The following is a 13,550-nucleotide window of genomic DNA, read 5'->3' on the forward strand; positions in this document are numbered from 1 at the left end:
AGTGGTTTGGGAACTGAGTACCCTCGTCCCTCTATACAAGGGGAAAGGTGACCCTCTGGACTGTGGCTCGTATCGAGCGCTAAAGTTATAAGAGCATTGAATGAAGGTATTGGAAAGGGTATTGGAGAGGAGGATAAGGAAGAAAGTGAAGATCGACGAAATGCAGTTTGGATTTATGCCAGGAAGAGGAACGACAGACGTGCTTTTTATTGTAAGGCAGTTGCAGGAGAAGTACATGGAGAAGAGGAAGAAGTTGTTTCTTGAGTTAGTTGATCTGGAGAAAGCATTCAATAGGGTTCCACGCAAAGTAGTGACATGGGCATTGAGGAAGTTAGGAGTGTAGGAATGGTTGATCAGAGTAGTGATGGCAATGTACGAGAGAGCGCGCACAGCTGTAAGGACGCAGGACAGGAACAGTGGTGGGTTTGAGGTGCAAATGGGAGTGCATCAGGGGTCGGTACTAAGTCCACTACTATTTGTAGCTGTGATGGAGGTGCTGGCTCGGAACATAAAAGAGGGTTTACCGTGGATGAGATGTGCATGGAAGATGTTTCGGGAACTGAGTGGCGTGTTGACGAGGAGGGGAGTGTCGTTGAAGCTGAAGGCTCTGTCCCCCAAATATTCCTACAGGTCGCACAAGATCTGCCAGCAACACTCTGATGGTTAAACTGCCGAAATCTCGGCTCTCTGCTCACCTTCACTCTTTCATTCCTCTTTTCTCCCGCCTCTGGAACAAACTCCCTCACTCCCTTCAATCCCACTCGTCCCTCCAGGTCTTTAAAACAGCTGTTCACCACCATCTCTTATCTTCCCCCATCCAAAATCTTGATCTTTTCTACCCCCGCTAATTCACCCCAGATCCACCTCGTTTGAAATTCCAACTTCTTTCCTGGAAGTCCTGGCAGTGTCCATATGTTTTATACCTCTCCCACCCCCCCCCTTCCCATGCCCCTCCCCCCCCCCAATGCCCTCTCCCTCTCACAGATCTGTCGATGTCTCCATGTCTCTCGGTCCCTGCTCTCAAAATAATGTTGTGTTTGTGTCCTTCCTCCTCTCTCCCCATCTTGTCTACCGCTCCCGATGTTATGTTTTATGTGTCGGTTTGTCTTTCTGTGTGATTAATGTTCGCTCTTTCACGAGCCTCGATCTTGTATACAAAAAAACAAAAAAAACAAAAAAAGGGAAAGGAGTATGGTGCATGCGTGAGAAGTGTTATGATTTATGGGAGTGAGACATGGGTGATGAACATAGAGCAGCAACGAAGGCTGGAAAGTATGGAAATGCGAATGGTTTGGTGGATGTGCGGAGTATCGTTGAGAGAGAGGAGGTCATTTAGCTCTTTCATGAGCCTCGATTCAGTATACAAAAAAAAAAGAAGAAAAAAAAAAGATGAATTGCGAAAGATGATGGGAATAGAGCCTGTGATGGATGCTGTGAAGAGAAACAGGTTGAGACGGTTTGGTCATGTGTTGAGGAAGGATGAAAGCGACTGGTTGAGAAGAGTGATGGAAATGAGTGATGGAAATGAATGTGGAAGGAAGTAGAGGATGGGGAAGACTGAGAAAGACTTGGCTAAAGGTGGTGAAAGAAGAAATGCGGGCAAGGGGGTTAACAAGGGGAGATGTAGAAAATAGGGTTAAATGGAGAAGTTTGTCATGGGGCCCGCAAGGCTAACCCCCGCTCTGGCAGGGAAAATGGCCTTAAAATGCCTGTTGTTGTTGTGACAAGCAGAAACAGAGAGGAGCAAAGCGGTTACGAAGGAACACGGATACCACCGAGGAGCTGCGGGTATGCCTCCGTTGTACAGATTGGAGTTTGCTCGTGGCCTCATCTGAATCTGGACAAGGCGGTGACTTATTTCTGAGTACAGCAAGTTCTGTGTCGATTCCATCATCCCTTGCAATGTTGTTAAATCATACCCAAATAATAAGCAGTGGATCACCAAGGAGCTGAAGGTCTTACTTAAGCAAAAGAGGGAAGCCTTTTTCGATGGTGATATATTGCAAGTGAAGGTTATTCAGAAAGGAATAGATTTGATTTGCCTCCTGGAAGGCAAATTCAACGGAAGGAAATCTCATTTCCTTTCACAAACCCCGAAACAAGTGTGTGTCCACCCTCAGGAGAGCCAGGAACAATATCTCTCCACTCTCAAGACTGACTTCTCAAACCTGTCCCCCTCTTCCAAATCCTGGTGGTGTCTGGTCAAAGCTGTTCCTGGTGTTTGTTTCCCTTCCATCCCCTCCCTTACCTTTAAGCTTTAACGGCTGCACAGCTGACTCTGCACGTGAAAAAGCTGAATGCCTCAACTCTGTGTTTGCCGCAAAATCTTGTGTCCCAAACCCATCCCTCTCTGTAACCACGGTACCCACTAGTACCCAGCTGCTCCTGGACTCTTGTCCATTTCTCCTGACAAGGTGGAGAAGTTTCTGTCAATCCTCGACTCTGATTCTGCAACTGGACCAGACGGCATCAGCCCACAGGTCCTAAAATCCTGCTCTGCCGCTCTTTCACTCCCTCTCTCTGTTCTCTTCACCCTCTATTTTGCTCAAGGTCATCTGCCATCTGCTTGGAAATCAGCCAACATCACCGCTTTACACAAAAATGTGCAAAAAACAGATCCTTGTAACTACAGACCAATCAGCCTTCTCCAATTATCAGCAAAGTCATGGAATCCATCATTGCTTTGGATATCAAATCTTTCCTCTTCTCCAATGGCTTGATCTCTGATCTTCAATTTGGTTTCAGACCAAGTTACTCTACTCTGGACATGCTGCTTCTGCTGTCTCAACAATGGATGGAGGTCCTCAATGCCAAACAGGAAATTAGAGCTGTCTCCCTTGACATGTCACGTGCCTTCGATACGGTCTGGCACCCCGCTCTGCTCACCAAACTCTCCTCTTATGGTATCCATGGAAATCTCCACGCATGGCTTGCGGACTTCCTCTCTAATCGTAGTCAACGTGTGACCCTGAATGGGTTTCTCTCCTCTCTCCTTCCTGTTCAGGTTGGAATTCCCCAAAACAGTGTTCAGAGCCCTGTGCTTTTTCTCGTCTTCATCAATGATCTCTCTAAATCTCTTGAAAATCCTCTCTATCTCTTTGCTGATGACTCCACTCTCTGCTGCTCCATTCCTCATCCCTCAGATCGGCAGTATGCAGCCTGCTCACTCTCTGCAGACCTGGACAAAATCACAGACTGGTCAAAAAAGTGGATCCTGACATGTCTTTCAATCCTGACAAATCTCACACTCTTACTATGTCTCTCCGAAAAGACCGACTGGACAACCCTCGCATCTAGTTTTTGAACATTCCTCTCCAAGAAGTTGTGTCACTCAAGCTTTTGGGTCTCGCTATCTGCCATGATCTTTCCTGGGAAAACATTTCCAATCTGGCCTCCAAAGCCAGTCACCGACTGGGCATTCTCCGTCGTGTGAAGTCCTTCCTTGGCACAACTGAGCTCCTCACCCCATACAAGGCTTTCATCCGCAGCTCAATGGAATACTGTTCTCACCTCTGGGCTGGTGCTCCTGCCTCACATCTAGCTCGTCTTCACGCTGTTGAAACGAAAGCTTTCAGAATCATTGGAATCTCCCGCGATGAAGCTAACTCCGAGGGCCTTTCACTCACTCACCGCAGGCAGGTAGGTGGTATTTCTGTCTTCTACCGACTCCTATCTGGCCTAGCTCCCCCAGCTCTCTCTGTGCTCTGTCCCCCAAATATTCCTACAAGTCGCACAAGATCAGCCAGTAACCCTCTTCTGGTGAAATTGCCAAAATCAAGACTCTCTGCTCAGCTTCACTCCTTTATTCCTCTTTACTCCCGCCTCTGGAGCAAACTCCCTCACTCTCTTCAATCCCACTCCTCCCTGCAGGTCTTAAAAACAGCTGTTCACCACCATCTCGTCTTCCCCCATCTAAAACCTTGATCTCTTCTACCCCCGTTAATTCACCCCAGATCCACTTTTTTTGGAAATCCCGACTTCTTTCTTTCCTGGAAGTTCTAAGTGTCCATACCTTTCCCACCCCCCCTCCCCCGCCTTCCCATGCCTCCTCTCCCCAAGCCCTCTCCCTCCCACAGATCTCCCGATGTCCCTGCTCTCAAATGTTGTACTTGTGTGCTTCCCTCTCTCTCCCCATCTTGTCTCCCGCTCCGTTTATTGTATGCTGTGTGTGCGTTTGTCCTTTATTGTGATTGATCTTAGCTCTTTCACGAGCCTCGATCTTGTATACAAAAAAAAGAAGAAAAAAAGATGGACAAGTTACAAAGGCTAAGGCAGATCATAAACTAAAGCTGCAACGGAATTTTAAAGGAAATAATTATCGAGCTGCTTGGCAGAAAATGCAAACTATGATTGGATATAAAAACACATTGATGAGGCTAGCAGACTGTACTAAAGTCTTTGTTGATAATGTTAATGATTTTTATTGCACATTTGATGTTCATGATTTGAAAGTTGAGAATGATTCTGTTGTGGAAATGTTAAAGGATAAAATTTGGTACTCGGACAAGAGTCTGGCAGTGAATGTGAAGGAGGTTTGTGATGAATTTGTAAAGACTAAAGTGAACAAGGCCACTGGCCCAAATGGTATTTCCAATACGGTTCTGAAACTGTGTAGTCAAAAACTTGCTCCAGTGTTCACACCGATCTATCGATAAATCTTAGACAATGGTGTTATTCCCCAAAATTAAAAATCTTCAATTTTCATTCCAGTACCAAAGGGTAAAAAACCCGGTGACGAGTTCAATAATTACCGCCCGGGTAGCCTTGACCTCTAATGACCTCCAATGTTATGAAGTGTTTTGAAAGGATGAATGAATGAATGAATGAATGAATGAATGATCGTTTTAAGGCCATTTTCCCCGCTGGAGCGGGGGTTAGGCTTGCGGGCCCCATGACAATCATGGTTCCCTGTTTGAGGCAATGTTTTTATGGCCGGATGCCCTTCCTGACGCCAACCCTTGGTCACGCTCTTACGATGCGCAGGGATATGGTGTACCTATTCTAAATCGGGGTACACACCGTGATCATTCATCCCACCAAGCTGGTACTCAATTTGCCGACCTCGGAAGGATGACAGGCTGAGTCAACCCCCCTGGTGTTAATTCAGCGATCGACCGGGATTCGAACTCCAGGATCCTAGGATCCCAAGCCGGCACCCTAACCGCTAAGCCAACACCAGGCACCAGGCTGTTTTGAAAGGATATTGCTGAAATTTTTGTGCACTCAAGTCAGTTTGTTTGATCATCTCCATTAGCATATCAGAGAAATTGAGGTGATGGGGATGCCATCCATGCTTGTTGGATACTCCTAAGGCCTTTGTAAGATTATTATTTATTACTCTTTATTACTATTATTTACTAAGATTTTTTTTTTTTTTTTGTTACTCCCGCCAGGGAGTAATGCATTCGATCGTGTCCGTGTGTGGGTGTGTGTGCATGTGTGTTCGTGTGTTTGTGAACAAGATATCTGGAAAAGTTCTGAACGGATTTGGATGAAAGTTGTTGGGATGATTGCCCTTGGGATAAGGAAGAATTGATTAGTTGTTGGTGAAGCTCAGGATATTATTGCGGATCCAGGGATTTTTTGACGGATTGTTTACCATTGGAAGATAGGGCTCATTTTTTTTTAACATTATGTTCTATATATTCTATATTTAACATTGTGATATGAAAATAGTTTTCATATTTGTTGTAAATGTAGTTTAAACTCGTGGTTATGCGTTAGAGCGGTGTATTTTGTTATCAGCGTCGTCTTCAAGGTTCTTTTTTTTTTTTTCTTTCTAATAAAGACATATTCTGTCATTTTAAAACCACCAGTGTGTATTCGGTTTCCCCGTTTCATAAAATGTATCGTTTGATACGTATAATGCTTTAAAACTGTTTTTTTGGTTGTTTGTTTTTTTTACCTCAGAAGAGATATCAACATTTACCTCAGTGAATGTCAATCGTGGTGCCAGTATTTGATGAACTTATAAAGACTTAGGTGACTTATAAGTGGGACAAGCATGTGCACGGGAATCTTCCCAGAAGAATGAGTGGTCGCATTAGCTTGTGCGACCTAAAATGAGCGAGTTTTGTTTTGACGTTTGGGCCACTTTTACATGTTGTATCCCTAAGGAATGACACGAACGTTTTTCCTGGCTTACAATTTTATTTGGTGTCACATGCCTCAAAATACACTCACTTATATAGAATTGAACGCTGAATCCGAAAATGTAAGTGAAATTGCCTTGTTTTTTTTTTAACATTATATTCTATATATTCTAAATATATATCTGTGCAGTGTCTGTCTTGTGTTGTCACTGAACTACTCCCTCAAACTTTTGTGAAATCGTACTATTCCAACTTGACCCATGGCGGGAGTATGCGCTCTACTGAGTGGCGTTCCAGTTGATTTCTTGATTGCTTTCAATACCATCGTACCACACACATTCATTGATAAATTTACTGAAATTCTATGTTACACCTGGGCTTTCAAGATGAATTCACAACTTTCTTACAGATAGACCACAACAGGTGAAGTATAATAACATGGTATCACATGTCAGAGTTTTGAGCCTTGGGGCACCACAAGGTTGTGTTGTCTGTCCTATTTTATTTTCCTTGTATGCAGGTGTACAGGTATACAGGTGACTGGTGCAATTCAAGTCCTAATTATAGTATCATCAAATATGCTGATGATACAGTAATTAGTGGGTTCCTACTCAATGATAACGATGAATATGTGAATGAAGTTCAGAATTTTGCAGACTGGTGTGATGTAATTATTTAGTTCTTAATGTCAACAAGACAAAGGAAATGATTTTTGATTTTCGACGCTGGGCAGGTTATCATGACCCTCTGATCATTCACGACCATAGCATAGAACAAGTTCCTGAGCACAAGTATTTGGGGACAATGATTGATAACAAATTGAAGTGGAGCAGGAATTCCTAAGTGTTGCCCGAATTCCCAAATGTTGGCCGGTAAAGCACACCAAAGATTGTAATTTTTAAGGAAACTGAAAGAGTTTCAGGTTGATAATAGCATTTTGATTCTTTTTTTTTTATCAGTCCCTGGTACTGGTGCTAAGCCTGGTGTTGGCTTAGCGGTTAGGGTGCCGGCTTGGGATCCTAGGATCCTGGGTTCGAATCCCGGTCGATCGCTGAATTAACGCCAGGGGGGTTGACTCAGCCTGTCATCCTTCCGAGTTCGGCAAATTGAGTACCAGCTTGCTGGGATGAATGATCATGGTGTGTACCCCGATTTAGAATAGGTACACCGTATCCCTGCGCATCGTAAGAGCGTGACCAAGGGTTGGCGTCAGGAAGGGCATCCGGCCATAAAAACATTGCCTCAAACAGGGAACCATGATTGTCATGGGGCCCGCAAGGCTAACCCCCGCTCTAGCGGGGAAAATGGCATTAAAACGATCATTCATTCATTCATTCAGTCCCTGGTACAAAGTATTCTTTGTTTCAATTAAAAAAAATTATTTGGTAATTTGTGAAAAGAAAAGGTAAAGAAACTGGAAAGACCCATGAATATTGCCCAGCGTGTGATAAGAACAGTTCTTCCGTCAATTTGTACCTTGTACGAGAAGGTCGCAATGTTGAAGGTCCACAGAATAATGAAAGACCCATCACACCCACTTCACCGTTGTTTTTGTTTTAATCATTCAGACATTCACCTTTGTGTTCCACTTACCTCTCGTTGTCGCATTCGACTATCTTTTGTACCAAATTCAATTCACATGTTTAACACGAGTGTGCGAAGGATGGGATGCAACCCCACCCCTTTCTTTGAAATGTATTGAATTAATCTCTCTTTGTCTTTGAATTCCTTAGAATTTCTTGTCTTTTAATTGCCAGTGGAAAGAAAATTTCCATGTTTTTACATGGACCACAATAAAGAATATGAATATGAATTATTTGTAGGGGGAGAATACTTTTGCAGGCCACTGTACATGCAAATCAACGAGGCTTTCAAAATGTTTTGACACGTAACACCATCCACACCCATTCACTATAGAACACAATATGGAGCTAAGCCAGGAAATGCTTCCAAGGACAAATACCGAGGGTGCTTTCCTGAAACCTAATGACTATGGGGTCCTTGTCCATCCAGGGCAAATCCAGAATTTGAAAAGAAAGGAAGGTGGGGTGGTGTTAGAGGTGCTAAATAAATTTGACCTTAAAACAAGCCTGGATGCTAGAGCCATAGCGTCACGTTGCTTGGCTAGCATAAAATTAAATAAACGAGTCGGTCAAAGCTGCAAAGGAGAGTTTCCACTTTGTTTATAGGTCCACCCATCCTATGAGATCCAGACAAACCCAAAGTAAATTGACCTGTTCAAAGGAGCTCAACAACAAGCATGCGGATGGTGCGTATACTCGTACACACATATGCATGTGTGTGTCTTCAAAAATAAAACGTTGTGTGTGTGACACACACACACACACACACACACACACACACACACACACACACACACACACACACACACACACACACACACACACACACACACACACACACACACACACACACACACACACACACACACACACACACACACACACACACACACCATCAACAACGAAGAGAACAACGTTGAGTGCATAACGCTTCATACAGTGAATAAGGCATAACGGAAAGCTGCCAGCACGCAGGATAAACATGAACATTGTCTTGGTGATGTAAAGGTTTTCACAATGAAGGTACAACACATTTTATGGTGCCTTCAAAACGAGTACAAAGGCGGTCCTGAAAGGTACCCTAAAGTGCTATACTGTCGATGTCATGCGTGAAATCATGGCCTCGTTTATCACGTTACTGGTTTCTGGTTCATGGCGATTCATTCAGGTTGTCGTTACAAGTGGAGTATGGGGATTTTATCAACTGCCATATTAAACCTCAAGTCGCGTGGTTTATCCCGCACTGTATTTATCTAAGTAGCCGCATGACCTGTGCTGTACATCCAAATGCCCGTTCACCATCTCGCTATAAAGAAGCAATACGTTTTGCCTGTGTGGCGCCATTAATCGCATCCATGAACTTTCATCTCATGCTTCAAAAACTCCATCTAATCTCAGAATTGGACAAATGGTGCATTAAGCTGCTGGCACACTTTTGTGTCTTAAAGTAACTCTACAAATCACACATAGCAGCACTATGCAGCTATTAGGTAAAGTTCACAATGACCCGTGCTATTATTTAGATTGCGCTGTTCATATTTACCAACTCGAGTCAATTCGTAAGGACTTATGATTCCCATCTACTCCGATCCATTTGTGGCATTAGCTATTCATACCTGTCAGGTTATTACAACTCAGCATGTTTTCTTTTAGCTGGAAAACGTAGAGAGCAACGTAGAGAGCAACGAAGGCTGGAAAGGGTGGAAATGCGAATGGTTCAGTGGATGTGCGGAGTATCGTTGAGAGAGAGGAAGACAAATGATGAATTGCGAAAGATTATGGGAATAGAGCCTGTGATGGATGCTGTGAAGAGAAACAGGTTGAGATGGTTTGGTCATGTGTTGAGGAAGGATGAAAGTGACTGGTTGAGAAGAGTGATGGAAATGAGTGTCGAAGGAAGTAGAGGACGGGGAAGACCGAGAAAGACTTGGCTAAAGGTGGTGGAAAAACAAATGCGGGCAAGGGGGTTAACAAGGAGAGATGCAGAAAATGGGGCAAAATGGAGAAGATTGTCATGGGGCCCGCAAGGCTAACCCCCGCTCTAGCAGGGAAAATGGCCTTAAAATGCATGTTGTTGTTGTTGTTGTTGTATGTTTTCTTTTAGCTCTTCTCAGCATTTAGAATCTCGCATCTGCCCCAATCTATACCATAAGAGACGTATGTCTGTCTGTCTGTGTGTGTGTTACCATTTCCCTCAGAGTGATAAACGGATCTTGGTCAAATTTTCAGAGATTCATCAGTGAGTGCTGCTGAGTGTTTTACACACAAAAAAAAAATGTAAACAAAAGTTGGAAGTTACGTGTAGGAGATGAAGGTTATTTTAATCACTCTGTAGTTCCTGGAAGTCAGGTGTTGCCTTAATGGTGAAGGTGGCTGTCTTGAGATCTCAGGGTCCCGAGTTCAAGTCCCTGTCATGCTGTTGAATTAACACCAGGTGGGTTGACAGCCTGTCATCCTTCCGAGGTCATCAAAATGAGTATCAGCTTACTGGGATGAATGAGCCATTCGGGTATCCTGCGTCAAAGTGGCAACCTGTCTCGGATTGTGCCCAACAGCTGAGGAAGCTGCTTCGGCAGCCCTATGCATCGTCACAATGCAAAAAGGAGTGGTCATCATCTATAGTGCCTAAGCTTTTGTAGATTTGGAAAGGTAATATTAAATGATCCTCGACCCAATACCTTAGTGGGTGCATGGAAGTGTTTTAAGCCCCCACAAAAAAGTAAGAAAAAAGTAAAATTTAATTTCTTCAAAATGCCAACAGGATTAGAACAGCACCAGGAAATGCTGGGTGCCCCATTAGTGTTTAATAAAATCGTGTTTTGGGGAGGAAAAAAAAAGTGGATCGGCAGAAAAATTGAGAAGCAATAAAAACACCCATTTCAGATACTTCCAAACTCTCAATTAGGTGTGGCAATAAAGAAGCAAGAAAGATAATAAAATCTAACCAGTTTTCTTTAGGCTGTGTAGACTAATCAGGCACATGACTGCCATACGAAAGACGAGGGTGCTGTGCAGTCCAGAGGCACATGACTCATCGGTAGGGGTACGAGCTCCGACAGCACCTCCCCGAGCCGGACCTCCACCAGGCAAGTAAAACATGCACAAGTTAAAGTCATCCAGCACTTCTTGGCACAACGCTGTGACGTCCAGATCAGCCAGGCTATGAATGAGAAGAGGGGAAAATTGGGGGAAAGCAAAAAAAATCATTTAAGGACATTTGCAAGGTGGGAGGTGAAGGTTTGGCATACATTCCTACAACACAAATAATTGGTGTGAAATTAAATCGGTGCTTAAAAACAAAGGTCCTTTTGACCATTTTAATATGGTCAATATGATGTGTGTGCCACGTCGATTATATGTGTGTGCTATGTCTATTATGTGTGTGCTATGTCGATATTATGTGTGTGCCATGTCGATATTATGTGTGTGCCATGTCGATATTATGTGTGTGCTATGTCGATATTATGTGTGTGCTATGTCAATATTATGTGTGTGCCATGTCGATATTATGTGTGTGTTATGTCGATATTATGTGTGTGCTATGTCGATGTTATGTGTGTGCTATGTCGATATTATGTGTGTGCTATGTCTATTATGTGTGTGCTATGTCGATATTATGTGTGTGCTATGTCGATATTATGTGTGTGCTATGTCGATATTATGTGTGTGCTATATCGATATTATGTGTGTGCTATGTCGATATTATGTGTGTGCTATGTCGATATTATGTATGTGCTTTGTCGATATTATGTGTGTGCTATGTGTTACGGATTCGGCCCTAATGATTGTTGTTATGATTATTGTTGTTGGTTCGAAGTATTCTGGTGATTGTGGTTGAAGGGAAAGGGTTATTATAGTTAAAAGATTTAAAAGCGCTCCTGGTAAAATGTGGACGGAAATCCGGATCGTGACCGGAAGAGGTGGAGCGAGGAAGAAGAGGCGGGAGGAGATCGTGAAGAGACGTGGTTGTTTTAGCTCCGGACCGAGCGGTCGACGTACAGTGCGAGTGAACTTTGCGTCCTTGAAGGGAAGTTCGGGCGATAAGAGATATCGCCGGAGTGCGTGGAGCCTGTGTCGTCGGGTATCCTCATTGAGGCTCCGGAGGATCCTGGCCTCAAAGCCCAGATTCGAGTGAAAGCCGTCCGCCATCTTCGCCACGCGAGCAACCTGCAGTGAACCGGGTTTGGTCGTGTCGGCTGGGCATTATTCCCCGGTGGTTTTCCGGGGACGGCTGTGCCAGAAAGGGCACTTGAGAATCATACAGAGGCTCGTGGATTGAACCGCAAACGTGTACGTCGGAGCGCGTCTTTGTGAGGTTCCATTCCACCGCTGTATTGCTGGGTGCTGAACAACGTGACCTCGGGGTCGTCTCGATCGCCTACGCCTCAATTGACTTTGATCGGGCCTCGACTCCCCAATCGCGGGAGCACACAGAGACATTGGGACTTCGCCTTGGAGGGGTGCAGAGACATTGGGGAGGTGCCGTGAGTTTGGGGTTAAGGGGCTTGATAAGGTTAACACCGTAAGATTTGATAGTAGGGGTGATTGCCCCATTGTTGTATGGCTCTTTTTGTGTGATTTCTAATATATTATTGTTTGTTCATAACCTGGTGTGGTTGCATTATTAATTTGGCTGTTTCATTTGCTGGTTCTATTGAGGGTTTCATTATTTGCTTGATTTCAACCAAGGATAACACATCTTTCTGCCGGGGACCCTCTCGGGGTTCGGAGGTCTACCGAGACCAGAGGCAAGGGGAGGACCCCGTAACATGTGTCGATTATATATGTGTGCTCTGTCGATATTATGTGTGTGCTATGTCGATATTATGTGTGTGCTATGTCGATATTATGTGTGTGCTATGTCGATATTATGTGTGTGCTCTGTCGATATTATGTGTGTGCTATGTCTATTATGTGTGTGCTATGTCTATTATGTGTGTGCTCTGTCGATATTATGTGTGTGCTATATCTATTAGGTGTGTGCTTTGTCGATATTATGTGTGCTATGTCGATATTATGTGTGTACTATGTCGATATTATGTGTGTGCTATGTCGATATTATGTGTGTGCTATGTCGATTATATGTGTGTGCTTTGTCGATATTACGTGTGTGCTCTGCCTATTATGTGTGCGCTATGTCGATATTATATGTGTGCTATGTCGACATTATGTGTGTGCTATGTTGATATTATGTGTGCGCTATGTTGATATTGTGTGCGCTATGTCGATATTATGTGTGTGCTATGTCGATATTATGTGTGTGTTATGTCGATATTATGTGTGTGCTATGTCGATTATATGTGTGTGCTTTGTCGATATTATGTGTGTGCTATGCCTATTATGTGTGCGCTATGTCGATATTATGTGTGTGCTATGTCGACATTATGTGTGTGCTATGTTGATATTATGTGTGCGCTATGTCGATATTATGTGTGTGCTACGTCAATATTATGTGTGTGCTCCAGTTATACTATGCATGTACTTTTTTGCTAAATAGCAGAGACGAGCAATTGAAAACAAGGAAAAAGAAAAGAAAAAGACAATCGATCAAATACATATTGTTGTGTCGAGCAGTCTGTTGACATGGACCACTGGAAGGGTGGTAAGACCGATGCTTGCTTGCTTGCTACTTGGACATGGTGTGTTCTGTGCTGCCTGGAGTGTGGACACTTCCTTTAACCTTAGTGGAGAACAGTGCGTGACCCGGTGGCTGAGAGCACTCACACGTTGCACATACAGTGCCTTCAAAAAGTATTCACACCCCTCGACTTTTTTCACATTTTGTTGTGTTTCAGCCTGAATTTAAAATGGATTGAATTGAGATTTTTTTTTGTCATTGATCTACACATAATACCCCACAATGTCAAAGTGGAAT

The 13,550-nt window shown here is 43.7% G+C and overlaps 1 protein-coding gene across 1 annotated transcript in view; it reads right to left on the reverse strand.

Moving 5' to 3' along the window:
* The window catches only part of SMG5 (SMG5 nonsense mediated mRNA decay factor), a 290,371-nt gene that overhangs the window by 245,434 nt on the left and 31,387 nt on the right, over positions 1–13,550 (reverse strand). Inside the window, exon 10 of the mRNA XM_068106896.2 lies at positions 10,621–10,835. Within this exon, the coding sequence (XP_067962997.2) occupies positions 10,621–10,835 (215 nt within the window). The remainder of the gene's footprint in view (positions 1–10,620; positions 10,836–13,550) is intronic.

Source organism: Myxine glutinosa, chromosome 2, assembly GCF_964187855.1.
Source record: "Myxine glutinosa chromosome 2, kmMyxGlut1.1, whole genome shotgun sequence".
NCBI classification, from domain to species: domain Eukaryota; kingdom Metazoa; phylum Chordata; class Myxini; order Myxiniformes; family Myxinidae; genus Myxine; species Myxine glutinosa.